The sequence below is a fragment of the Haliaeetus albicilla genome, chromosome 5 (assembly GCF_947461875.1).
Source record: "Haliaeetus albicilla chromosome 5, bHalAlb1.1, whole genome shotgun sequence".
Classification (NCBI taxonomy): domain Eukaryota; kingdom Metazoa; phylum Chordata; class Aves; order Accipitriformes; family Accipitridae; genus Haliaeetus; species Haliaeetus albicilla.
Window position 1 is genome coordinate 28,776,323 of NC_091487.1, and position 12,938 is coordinate 28,789,260.

Consider the following 12,938-nt stretch of genomic DNA (forward strand, 5'->3'; position numbering starts at 1 on the left):
ATGATGTCCTGTCCTGAGGGCCACATTCTTCTGGACCTTGCGCTGTGCAGTGGAACTGACCAACACATCGGTGTCAGGAGCAGTCAGGAGCTTCCTAGGATGGACATGCATCAGAGTCAAACGACCTATCCCCAGACCTGCCTGATTCTGAGCTTTCATTTCAGCCCAGGGAAGCTGGGGATGCTCTGGCAGTCCTGCTTGCCTGGGGGCTGCTGGGGCTCTGGCACTCAGCTCCAGGACAGAGTGCCTGGAGTACTACCACAGCATCTACCTCCAAGCTGACTCTGGAGGGCACAAATTCTAAAGCCTGAGGCAGGTATAAATTAACACTGCAGTCATCTGCCGGAAAGCTTACGCCAGGGCTTGGGGTTAGCCTGGAAACCACTGGTTTCCAGTTCTAGCAAAGGCAGACCTGTGAGCGAGGTGGCTACGGATGACCCAGAGCTTTGACAGACTGTGATCCCAAGGAAGAGTCCATCAGAGGTGCTGTTAAAAAAAATAGATACCCCTAAGTTTCCAGGGTCCCTACAACAGGCAGATTTCTTGAAAAAACAGATACAGAGCTCTGAATTGTGCCAGGATTGCACACAGGAGTGGCACTAGAGTCCTGCCTGGGAATCCACACACATTCATCGCCCCTAAGATGACTCAGACAAAACCTTGCAGGCTCCCTGCCAAACGTGCCCATGTCATCTGAAAATTTCTGACCAGCTTCTAAAAATACACGACAATTATTTTTTTAAATACAAAATATTTCATTTATGTCTGTTTTCTGTAATGAAAAATAATTGACCAGAAGAGACTAGAAAAAAAATCCACATTTTAGATATTATAGACTTGATTCTTTAATTGGATCATGATTAATTTTTCTAAAATATTATATACGATTTCTTCTTCTAAGAAAGATCTGTAGAAACTGTGAAGCTGCTACAGCCCATCACCAGGAGTTGTAATTTTGTTGTTGTTATTGTGATCCCATTGGCTGGTTTCAGCATGCCTTTTTTTTTTTTCATTTGAGCTATGATAATCAGAGCAAATAGAGAACATGCCATTTGGTAACAAACTCTATTTCCTCAGATTGACATATTTTATCAAAGGCTCAGCCCTCAGCAAAAGCCATTTCCTTCCTTACAGTGGTTGCTCTTCAGTACAGTGTGATTGTGGCTGCTGCTGATTTATCTAGATACTTAGTTTACCCTGTCAAAATACCTGACAAGTCCACGTTCCCGTGTTTAGGAACCTGACTAGCGTAGTGGGTGTGTACATTTTAAAAAATTGAGATTTACCTGCACTTAATCACAGAATATAATTCAGTTGCCTCTGTGTTTTTTACTTTGTGCTGACTCTGTTGAATAGAGTAACTGCAGATACTCTGTTAAATAGAGTAACTCCTCCTATACAGCTATTGAGTAAACCAGATTTCTGTGACATCAGAATAGATTGAGGGAACTGTCAATGGTAAGCTTAATGATATTGAAGGGCTTATTGACCCCATGATGCTAAGATTCTGAGCTTTAAAATGTACTGATGTCTTGGGTTTCGTTTCTCTCTATCTTCTTTTTTTCCCTCTCTTCCTACTAAAAATAGTACCTCAGTACAGGAAGCCTTATAAAGAAGGGGCCGCTCTACATTAGTCGTAGTATTTTCCTTGTGATAAAAGCATCAGACTTTTTGATCCCAACGATCATTCCTGTATTTTTCAAGCCTGTGTTCAGAACAATTCTGCCGCCCCACTCCCAAAGTAAGTGGGGATGCCATCGGACAGGCAGGGAAGCAGGGGAACGTAGAGGTCACGATACTTCAGCCTTGCACAAGAAAAACTCAAATTCAGCAGCCTGCATCTTAATCTCTTCTGCTGCTTGCTTGCTGTGTAACTCTGAACTGAGAGTCTTTTGGGCCCTGTATTACCCCTTCACAGATGAGAATGATGGTGCTTTTCTCACTGTAGAAGGGTCTAAGTGATTGGAAGTGAAGCTGAAATACAGAAATGAGGACTGTATGTCTGGCAGGGCTGGGAGGAGTTTCTCATTATCCCTTTTCCAGGCCAAACTTAGGAAGATTTTTTTTTTCATTCCAAATCAGAGAAGAACCTCAAAACTTACTGAAATTTTCCAAAAATTTCATATTGGAAACCTTATGTGTTTCTGAACTATTCTCCTTAAGTCAACCACTTGGGTGATAATAAGCTGAGGATCCTCAGCACTTTGAGGCAGTAAATTCAGTGTGGACTGCTAGAAACCCAAATGGATCAACTTTCTACATTTAATGAAATGGGTCCACTGAAAAAAAGAGTATGATTGTCCAACTAAAAAGCATCCCAGGCATACACACAAGGGGACAAAATTAAATTTTAATCCTGACAATTCCTAGTTTTTGAATGTTTGACTTTATGAACTCATTGTCTTGTGACAACATTTTCCTTGTGTAATTCCTTCCATTTTTGTTTTAAGGCATAGGGCAAAAGAGAAATTTTCTAACCCTGATTAACAGCCACGTGATTCATGGGCAAAACTGCAACCACCACCTCCTGCAGACTGAGATAGGGCAATAATAGGTAGTAAGGTAGTAAGCTGTCTTACCTCTGCCTGAATCTCCACTGGTGGAAAAGATTGGGAATTTTGCCACTGGATTTCACAGGTAATAGTTGACAGAGAGGAACAGGTTTGCCCAACACTAATTTCCAGCCAGATTCTGAAGAGCATTCTTCACTGGACATGGGCTCTGCTGCTCTTTTGCCATAAGCTTAATCTTTTTTGCTGTGTTCTTTCTCATGTCTGGCTCTTAGTTCTTTCTGTCCTACCCAGTTGCAGTCTTCCAGATCTTTAGACCATCTCTTCCTCGCTTTCTCATCTTGCTTTGCAGCTGCTTTTGCAGTCTTCTCTCTGCATCCGCTTCCTGCTTCCTTTCCTTCTTTCCCAAAATTAGTGAGAGGCTTAATTGACTTGACTCTAGCAAGGTTCTGCTGAGCATGACGGGCAACTTGGCTGGATTTGGACTGGAATTTGTAAGAGTGGCAAAGGGCACAAGCTGTACAAAAATGATTGCCCTCTTCCCTGGAGGTTGAAGGGGAGGGGGCGGGACGGACACGTACAACTGACGTATCTTAAAAAACGATCAAAATGTACCAACATGCACAAATTATCAGAGATGGCACTCAGGAAAATGTTGATCCACAAGGTGTGATAAAGCCAGAAGCACTGAGAATAGTCTTACCATGCAGCACTCTGTCTTAACATCAGCACCCTGTCAGGCTTCTGCTCAGTGAATTTTTCGCCTCTTTGAAAGTCAGAACTGATGCGCGAGATGAGTCATGGCAGTGCGTGTGTTAACGATACCTCCGGATTCCTCCACCTCACCTCACTTCTAACTCAGTCAGTGTGTAGTTAGGATTCCATGTGACATTTAAATAGTTAATTTCTGAGTCAAATAACCAACACACTATTAGTAGAAGATCCTAAAATTTTCCAGTGGAGTGTGAAAATGTCACATTTCAACTTTGTTGATCCACCTCCTTGTTCAGAAGCAATTGAAACAGCTTTACCTTATGGCCCCAAAATATCATAGCTCATCAGGCTATGGTATTTGTCACTTGTCAAGGCCTAAGAGATGAAAAATATGGATTACTTCCTGACATTTTTCAACTTCTTAAAAATCCTAACACATCTATTTTGTTTATTTTATAGGACTTTCTGATTCTAGGTCAATTGTCAATAAAATTGCCTTATTTAACCCTATTTTTATATTTTGGATAACTAAATATTTCATTCCATAGAGAGATAAAGATAGTAACATTTTACACTGAAGATTTTAAAACTGTGAAGGGGAAACAAAACCTGAAGAATTTCTATATACCACATTTAATATCCACATGTGTGTATGTGCGTATGTATGTATATATAGATATATATGCTTATCTAAAATCCAAAGAAATTTAGTTACTACTCAGTCTGTTGATTGCTGTCAGACTTTGAATATATTTTAAGTGCCATTATTCTTCACTCTTCTGGTGTGATATGTTCAGATGTGAAAATCATGTTACATGACTTCTGTTCTTCAATAGCTCTAAGTCAGTTTCTTAAAAAAATGGGATTACATGTGAATCTGTGCTTCTGTCTGCAGGAATCAGAAACAAAATTTTAAGATATGACCGCAATAATACCTTAATTGAAATAATGGGGGGGGGGTGTTAAGGTTTTCTTGAGACAAGCCGTGATAAAATGTCACACTAAGGTTTGACCCTTTGATGCAGACTAACTAGCTTAAATACTCTGGTTTTTTCTTCTTTACATGATTTCAGGAGTCTCATGTTGAGACTGGCTATAATTTTAGCACACTTAATACTGTGAAACAGCTGGGGAGCAGAAGCCATATATTGAGTTGCCATTTGTTTTTCTTTCTCAATTGTGTGTATGTGTGTGAGTATTAAACTGTTTTCACAGACTTTAAGCAAGCATTTCAGACAATGTTTAGGATGTATCTCAGTTGCTATGAATAAGGTTGCTGGATCTGGATAATGTCATAGAATTCTTTTCTTTCTCTCTCTCTTCCTTTTTTTCTTGTAATGCTTAGTTGGTAAGTATGACGCCGGATTTCAGAGCTGTTGCTTCATTGCACATAACTAACTCATCACTCTCTTTAACCTGTAGCATGAGCGGCAATTGCATAATGAAATTCGAAATTCCTTTTTCTGTGCTCATCTGTTAATACCCTTCAATCTCTGCGGTTCGTGTCTCATATCTCACACCTGTTATCTTTTATCTTTTCTCCTCCCCCTTCCTCACTTCTTTCCACTCCTCCTTCCTCATCACTTCTTCATTCTCAACAAAGAAAGAAATGCTGTGATATTTCTTCTCCTTCCAAAACCTCCACTAGAAAGCATTGGCCACATCAAGGTAAAGGGCAAAGGCTTGAAACGGAAGGTCTTTCACGCTAGCTGTGAATGGTATGCTGTGCAAAACAACAACGGTTATTTTCTATTCTCTAACTTCCATCATTTGAAATGCTTTAATTCCTTGTAAAATTAGAACAAGATAGAATTTCAGAGAATGAGAGTGCATGTTTCCCTGCGTGCCTTTTTCTGCAAGGCACAGTGAGTCAGGCATTATCATGCTTTTCCAGATTGTTTGGCAATGAAGTACCTAGTTCATGAACAGAATTACTGTCACCAGCTGGGGAACAAATAACAGCCCTTTCTCCTCCCAGTCACTTTGATGGGTCGTGTCAGTTTGAGAAAGATAGAAAGTACCATGCCATCCCTCTGGAGGAGGCAGGTGCTGGACCAGGCAAGGAGGACAGCCAGGGCACTAAATCGCAGAATTTTATGACAATGTGTTTTAAATGTACTCTTAGACTTCTTACCTGATGACCTCATTTGATTTTAGAGGAGCCTTTCAAAATAAATCATGATCAGTTTTGAATGGTTTTTGCACCCCTTAATATATGAAACGTATACTGAGGGAGAGAGATCTTCAGTTCTGATTATTGCACTATTATTTTAAAGAATTAGCAGTAATAGCATGATGTGGAAGAAAGAGCAAGTGATTTCTAGCTTACTGAAGTCAGCAGGGGTTTCCCCATTGACTTCTGCAGGACTAAGCTTCTGTCCATAATTTATACGAGTCAGAAGCGATCAGTGGCGACTGAGGTAGCTGAGTTCAATCAGGCTGTCAGTCTGTGTAAATGGCTAATTAAAATGCAGTTCAGTTTTGTGGATGTGAGTTCATAGTGTTAATTTCCTGTACATGGGAAGGAGAATGTAATTTTGATTTTGTATTTTCTCCTTTTCCTTTTGTGTCTCTATGGAAGAAGATTTGGAGACGGGCTGTTTGTAAGGAAGAGCCTTGTCCTCTTGCAGTGAGGACTGGGGGCCCACGGGAGTGTAGCTCTGGGCACTGGGCTCATGAACCACATACCGTTACCTCAAATTCATCTTGTTCCTTTTACAAAGAAACATTAGCATAGAGTGCATCCAGTTAGTATGATCTGTTCAAGCTTCTGCCTTGTGGGCCCTGTAGGAATTTGCCTTTTGAAGTTGCGATGGGAGAAGACGTTTTGCTCTCCCAGTCGGCCCCCGATTCACTCCACCTCTTCAGCTGCATTCCTAGAGCTCCCTTCATGCGCAATGAGCTGTTAACCTTCATGTTCTCATTAAAGACTGGATTCTTCTGGGTTGTGATTTGAATAACAACTCCCCATCCCTGCGAGGGAACTGGAGGTGTTTGTGCTCCCGGTTAGCGGGAGAACGTCGCCCACTTCAGTGCTGCCTCAGTTGCCGAGAGCGAGGGGGTTCTGCAGTCCCGTAGCTCAGTGGTTTCTGGCATCGCCTTTTCTCTAGAGGTGGATTTGTGGCAGTGGCTAACTCCACGTGCAGTACCATCGCCCACAGCTGGTAAAGGGCTAGGAGATGCTGTGGGAGTGACAGCAGCACTGAAATTCCTCTCTGCCCCTTGTGAATAGATCCCGCGCTGCGAGTGCGGAAGGCGGCACTGACCCGTCTGGTTCTTGCTGTCCTCTGCAGGCTTCTGCCCAGAGACTCAGCCGGGAGAACCTCCAGCAGCAGCAACAGCACAGGTGGATGGAACAGACTTAGCCTCTCCAATGTCTCCTCGGACTAGCAAGAGCCGCATGTCCATGAAACTGCGCCGCTCCTCTGGCTCGGCCAACAAGTCCTAAGTGGCGAGATGCCTGCAGCTTTCTAGTGAACAGCAATCGGCCGCCCTTCCCACAGCAACTCACCGCTTTCTGTTAAAGGATAATGTCTCTAATGTGCGTGCACCCGTCCCCTGCCTACCCCTTTTCTAAAGTATGTTTATTTTAAAACAGTGACACTGGAATTTTACTTTAATATTTTAGCTTTTGGTTTTTTTATCAAAGTCCAGGCTGCCTTTTTTTTTTTTTAGGTTTTTTTTTTCTTTTTTCTTTTTTCTTTTTTTTTTTTGCAGTGCAGTTTGTCCTCTGCACCTTTTACCTTCCTGGATGATTACAGTATCTTAACAGTAGTCATTTTTAACTCTGGTTGATCTTGAGTCATATATGGAATTGGAGACTGCAGTTTGATTACACTATATTTATTGTGCCCCATTGCAATTTTCTCTGTAACAAAGAAAGAAATTATGTACAATTTGAAAATGAATGTACAATTTTAAATTGAAGTTGCATTTGTAAAGTCTTTGTCAGATGTCACAATGTTAATGCACAGGATGTGTACAGATTATTTATGTTAAGAATAAAGTAGTTCAACGGCCTTTCAAGCATTACAGAGTCCAAACGAAATAACTTGCTCGTAGCACCAACTCTTTCTTCACAGAGCAACGTATCATTTCATAACTGTGCAGGTGATGCCATAATCTATGCCAGAAAACAAAATCACTGTGCTGAAATTCTACTTATGCTTGGCTTCCAAATATTTTTATAATGTTTGCTTTTCCAAGTGGTATCAATAGTAAATGCCATTGAGTTTTCATGGTTTTCAGCCTTTATCACTGGGCTGCTGGATCTAGATGTATATTCTTGTTTCTTACATTAAAAAGAGAAAAAAAAAAAAAAAAGCACTTCCCTGAAAGAAATTCATTGCTCTGATGATATGTACTAGGGAAGAAAAGGGAACATGCTCCAGGAGCCTGGCCGGAAATGCTGACGATTCCAACGCTGTGAGTGCAGATTAGTACATGTGTTCCACCCACCCAGAGACATTTTCCTACAGAAGATGAAATGCTCACATTTTGAGTCTGGCAAACAACAAAATGCTGTTAACAAAATGTAGCATGACATCGGTACTAACTGCATGTGTAAATATATCATATGGGCAACAATAAAAAGATAGATTATGTATTGTCATTCATGTAGTATCTACAAATTTGTAATGGTTGAAGAGAAGACATGCTATTTAATAATACAATAAAATTATTCTTACCACCTTTTGTATATTAGTCATTCACCTCAGTGATTAGATTCTTACTCCAATTTATAGAAGAATAGCATATTATGAGTGGAGCAGTTAAGTGCGATACACGGCTTAGTTTTCATTTGTATTAAAAAGTACACACAAGTTCCTAGGAGCTTTTTCCCAACCCATCGCAAGAACGCCGTACAGAAAACTTCTCCCCAGATCTAGTAAATACAACACACGTAGCTCCACAGGTAACGCAAAGCGCAGGACGTTCCCTCCTGCAGGCTGGTTGTTTGCGTGCTAATTGTAGGAGCAGTTAATAATCATCAGGTTTCTGTGGTCCAGAGCCCTTCGTCTTTGACTGCACAAGTGACGAAAGGAGAGTGATGATTTTAAAAAAACACAGTGACCTTCTCTGTTGTCACTGTGAGGAGGGAGAACTCATTTAATTGCATAAAAGGGGCATTTTTACCTAAGTCTCTGTTACCAACAAATGATGGAAAAATGCACAACTTAAAATAACATGCTTTATTTCTGGCATATGAGAATAGCGAGCTGTGAGTTTAGCCGTCTGCGTCGGACAGCAAATCTTGGCCGCTTTAGGTTATATTGTATTAATTCACTTGTCCAGGTCCTGGAACTAAAACAAAAAAGTCCATGAAGCACATTTAAAAAAAAAGCACTTATCGCTTGCTTTCAGCCTTGGGGCGTGATACACATGAATCTTTTGTCGTGTGTAACAAAATCTAAAACTACATAAATAATTGCTTTAGGGGATGCTAATCAAAAGATAGAAATATTTTGCATGCTGATTTGAGACAGTTAGAACGAAGACTAGGGCTGGGATCAACTCGGTTCTTCAGAAGTCACCAGCTGACCCTCTTTGCCCTGCTGAATTCAAGAAAGGCATGAGCTTTGTTCTAAATCCTTTCTTGAATTTGCTTGCCCTTATTTTTGGCCTCATCTGCTATCCCATTTAGACAGAAGCACTCCTGCCTGGGGAGATTAATTAAATAAATAAATAAATACCGGCTGAAATGTCAGTAGCTGGTAAATCTGACGGTATTTCAAAGCATTTGGCCAGACTGCCGTTCAAGCCAGGGAATACACGCTGCGGGTTGCTTTGCTAAAGGTAGGTCTCGTTAGGGAGAAGGAAAGTAGCCTGTCATCTGCGCTTCAGCAACATACCCAAAGACTGTTTCACGTCCTAGTTTCAGCTGGCCACAAGACTCGAAGGAGCTCACATCAACAGCACAGCTCGCGGGGGAGAGGGGTCGGAGGCCACCCAAAAAGGCCGGCTGCGGACAGGGACTCTCTGCCTGCCCGCGACGCGGGGTCTGGCCTGGCGAGACCCAACTGCGCTTCTCGCTATTGTCTGTGCCGCACTAACAAGCCACTAACGGAGCGGAGCGGGTTTTGAAAGGGGCAGCTGCCGGAGACGCGCATTTTGCCTACCGCCCGGTCGCCAGGGTACAGAAACACAGAGTAAGCGGGAGATGCGTATTTAGCTATAGAAGATCAACACCCGGTATTTTAATTAAGCAGACAGCACGATTAATTTTTCCATACGTTTTGCTAGCTATCATATGACTCGACACTGACTTAATATGAACATTTACCTTCTCGACTATCTTAGTACAGAGTACAGCAAACAAAACACCTCACGATAACTTAAGTGTTGAAGCTGGGGGGGCTAAGGCTATCAAAACAAGGTCACTAGATCAGGCTCCCTTTCTCACGAAAAATAATTCCTCTCTTTAAATATCGTATATACAGCTGTACTTCTATCCGAGAGTAGCTACGGAAGATGTACTTTCGGTGGGCCGACCCCCGCCCCCGCCCCGGCACTGCCCGCATCCCGGCAGATGCCGGCGGGGCCCGGCGCCCGGCGTGCCGCCGCCAGCCCGGGGCCGTACCCACCGCCCCCGGCCGCCCCCCGGCCGCCGACGGGCAGCGCCGCGCCGCGCTCGGCACGGGCCCGCGGCGGCGGCGGCGGCGGCGGCGGTCCCGCCCGTCGGCTGACCCTTCCGCCGGGCCGGGCCGGGGGCGAGCGTCGCAACCCAGCGGCCGGGGAGGCGGCCGGGGAGGCGGCGGGGGAGTCCGCGGGAAGCTCCTCCGCCTGCGTCGCCGTGGGTGCCGCGACTTTCCATAGGAATTACAGCGTGGACGGGACTCGCTCGGCTCGCCCGGGCTCCCGGAGCAATCCCATCGGGGGCGGCCGCGGGCCTAGCAGCCCGGCCGGACGGGCACCTGGAGCAGCAGGACCTGCCTGCTCTCCGGCGGGTGGCACTTGCTGGCGTGCCGCGCCAGCCCGGGCGCGCTGAAGAAGGTGGCCGGGCAGTGCTTGCAGGGGAAGCCCTGCCGCTCGCCGCCCGCCGCGCCGCCCGCGGGGGGCCCGGCCGGCGGCGGCAGCAGCAGCTCCTCCCGCACGGCGTGCCACAGCCGGTGCTTGTCCCTGATGTCCGCCGAGGGGAAGCGGGCGCCGCAGAGGTGGCAGGCGAAGGCGAGCTGCCCGCGCTCCGGCGGGCCGTAGGCGGCGGGCCGCGCCGCCCCGTGGGTGCCCAGGTGCTTGCGGAGGTAGGCCTGCCGCCGGAACCGCTTCTGGCAGCAGGGGCAGGCGAACGCCTCCCCGCCGGGGCCGCCCGCGGGGCCGGGAGCGGGAGCGGGAGCGGGGCCGGAGCCGGCGCCGGGGCCGGGGGGAGCCGGGGCGCCGCCGGCGCTGTCCGCGCCGCCGCGGTGCTGACGGGGCGGCGGCGGCGGCTGGGGCGGGGGCGCGGCGGGGCCGCGGGGCCGCCGCTCGGGGCTGTTCTCCTTGCCCGGCGGGGCGGCGGCGGCGGCGGCGGCGGAGCCGTCGGCGCTGGGGCCGGGCCGCGGCTTGTGCCAGCGGCGGTGCGAGGCCAGGTTGGCGGGGCAGCTGAAGATCTTGTGGCACTCGGGGCAGCGGTACTCGACGCGCACGATGCGGGAGCAGCGGTGCTGGGCCAGCGCCAGCGGGTCCGCGTACTGCTCCTTGCACAGCTGGCAGATGAACTCGCCCAGCGGCGTGCGCCCCGCCGGCGGCCCCGGCCCCGGCCGGCCCTCGGGCCCCTCCTCCTTGATGCGCAGCCCCAGCACGGGCGAGGTGGTCACCTCGTCGGCGAAGCTGAGCTTCCGCGTGGCCTTGGCCTTCTTGGCCGGCGCCTTGGCCCGCGACGGCCGCTTCAGCGCGGGCACCGGCGGCGGCGGCGGCGGCGGCGGGGCGGGCAGCGGCGTGCGGGGCTGCAGCAGCAGCTTCTCGGCCGGCGGGAAGGAGGCGGCCAGGGGGAAGGACTCGGCGGAGGCGGGGGAGCTGAGGCACCGCTCGAAGAGAGCCGCCCGCGGCCCCGCGGCGCTGCAGGGCCCGGCCGCCCCCCAGGCGGCCGGCCCCTCCGGCGGGGCGAGCCCGGGGCCGCCGCAGCCGCCGCCGCCGCCGCCGCCGCCGGGGGGCCACGTCGCGGGGCAAGCGGCGGCGGCGGCGGCGCCTTCCTCCTCCTCCTCCTCGCCCTCCTCCTCCTCCTCCTCCTCCGCCCCCTGCCTGGCGGCGGGGCTGCCCCCGGCGGCGGGCGGCGGGGGCGGCGGCGGGGCGGGCGGCGGGTCCCGGTCCGGGTCCCGCTCCCGCGGGCGCGCCCGGTAGGAGCCGCCGGGGCGCCGGCTGCGCTTGACGAGGAAGCCGCGCGGCATGGCGAGGCGGGGCGGCGGGAGCGCGGCGGCACCGGCCCGCCCGGCCTTTATACCCCCGGCGCCGGCTCCCGCCCGGGCGTCATCCTCCCTCCGGCGGCGGCGGCCAATGAGGAGTTGGGGCCGGCGCGGGCGGCGGGGGGAGGAGGAGGCGGCGGCGGCGGCGGCGGCGGCGGCGGCGGCGGCGGCGGCGGCGGGCGGGCCGGTCCGGGGCTCCCCGCCGGCGGGGCGGGCGCGCTCGGGCTGCGGCGGCGGGCGGCGGGTCCCCGGCAGCGCACCCCGAGGCGCGGCGCCGCGGAAAACGGCGGGCCTGAGCGAGGTGTGGGACCGGGAGCGCGGGTCCGAGGCGGGAGAGGCGGTGCGCCGGGGCAGGGCCGGGGCAGGGCCGGGGCAGGGGGTCCCGGCAGCAGCGTCTGCCGCGGGCGTTTGTGTCGGCAGGCGTCCTCCGGCGCTGGCGCCGGGCCGGCCTGCGTGGCTGTCCTCTGGAGGGGGCGAGAGCTGGGAGCCCGCTCCGTCCTCCGGCACCGCCGCTTCAGGAGTTTTCCCCCAAGCAGCCAGAAAGATGCTGCGTTCAGGTGAGCTCCCAGTGCAAGAGCAGAATTGCCACCGCCGCTCGAAGCGCTAAATCGCCGAGCTGTGGAGCGGCGGCGGCCGGGGTCCCCTGGCAGTTTCACCCACGGGCGGGCAGCCCGGGGGAGGCAAGACCGAGTTGCGGTGCAACAAACTGCAGAAGCGCCGCAACCTCCCCACGCACCGCGCCCCGATGCGGCTCCCGGCCCGTTTGGGGGGCACTAGCCTGGCGGCAGCTTGCGCGTCCCCGAAGCGAGGCAGTAGTTCTGGCTGCCAAACCACTAAGCGCCTTTTTAGGAACGCCGCTGTTGGCGCGGGGGATGGAGCGCACCCGCAGCGGGCCGCCAGCAGCCCCGCCGACCCCGCCGCGCGTTACCAGCATCGCCCGCTTGATCACTCGTTTATTCACCCGAGCCCGGTTTTGGAGGCAGGACGGCGCTCTCCTGCCCGCAGACCTACTGCTCGCAGTATACACAAGATGGCGTGCGGTTGAAAATGAACACGCTAAAGCCCTACTCCATCCCTTGCCCAGGGACAGACATCCCTTGCCACGGTAGCGCGGTCGGACTCACCCTAGCAGGATAAATTAGAGGGCACCGGGAGAAAGGGAGAACCGGCCCTGCTAGATCGAGGGGCTTCCCAGAAGTGGCAAGAAAGATTTGAAACCTTCATGCAAGAACAGAACTTGCCCACCTGCTCCAAATGCTCAGCCACTTGTCTGTGTAAGTACTCTGGTTATATTTGCTTAGCGAAGTCTTAGTCATGTTTTATATTACTCTCCTCA

The 12,938-nt window shown here is 50.5% G+C and overlaps 2 protein-coding genes across 12 annotated transcripts in view; one reads left to right on the forward strand and one right to left on the reverse strand.

Moving 5' to 3' along the window:
- The window catches only part of RALGAPA1 (Ral GTPase activating protein catalytic subunit alpha 1), a 135,488-nt gene extending 127,565 nt beyond the window's left edge, over positions 1-7,923 (forward strand). For 6 of the 11 annotated variants that reach the window (XM_069783962.1, XM_069783966.1, XM_069783965.1 and 3 more), the window contains 2 exons: positions 4,828-4,942; positions 6,518-7,923. In XM_069783962.1, coding sequence (XP_069640063.1) covers positions 4,828-4,942; positions 6,518-6,614 — 212 coding nt within the window. In that variant the 3' untranslated portion in view covers positions 6,615-7,923. The remainder of the gene's footprint in view (positions 1-4,827; positions 4,943-6,517) is intronic. The other 5 variants (XM_069783967.1, XM_069783963.1, XM_069783970.1 and 2 more) reach the window with 2 other exon arrangements.
- A 2,052-nt stretch (positions 7,924-9,975) lies between these two features.
- Positions 9,976-11,591, reverse strand: INSM2 (INSM transcriptional repressor 2). Its single transcript, XM_069782976.1, has one exon. It carries the CDS (start codon positions 11,585-11,587, stop codon positions 10,115-10,117), a length of 1,473 nt encoding a protein of 490 aa, XP_069639077.1. The 5' UTR covers positions 11,588-11,591; the 3' UTR covers positions 9,976-10,114.
- Between the last annotated feature and the right edge of the window lie 1,347 nt (positions 11,592-12,938).

Bases quoted from the DNA above. Each gene is read 5' to 3' on its own strand.
- INSM2 (XM_069782976.1), bottom strand. From the start codon at position 11,587: ATGCCGCGCGGCTTCCTCGTCAAGCGCAGCCGGCGCCCCGGCGGCTCC.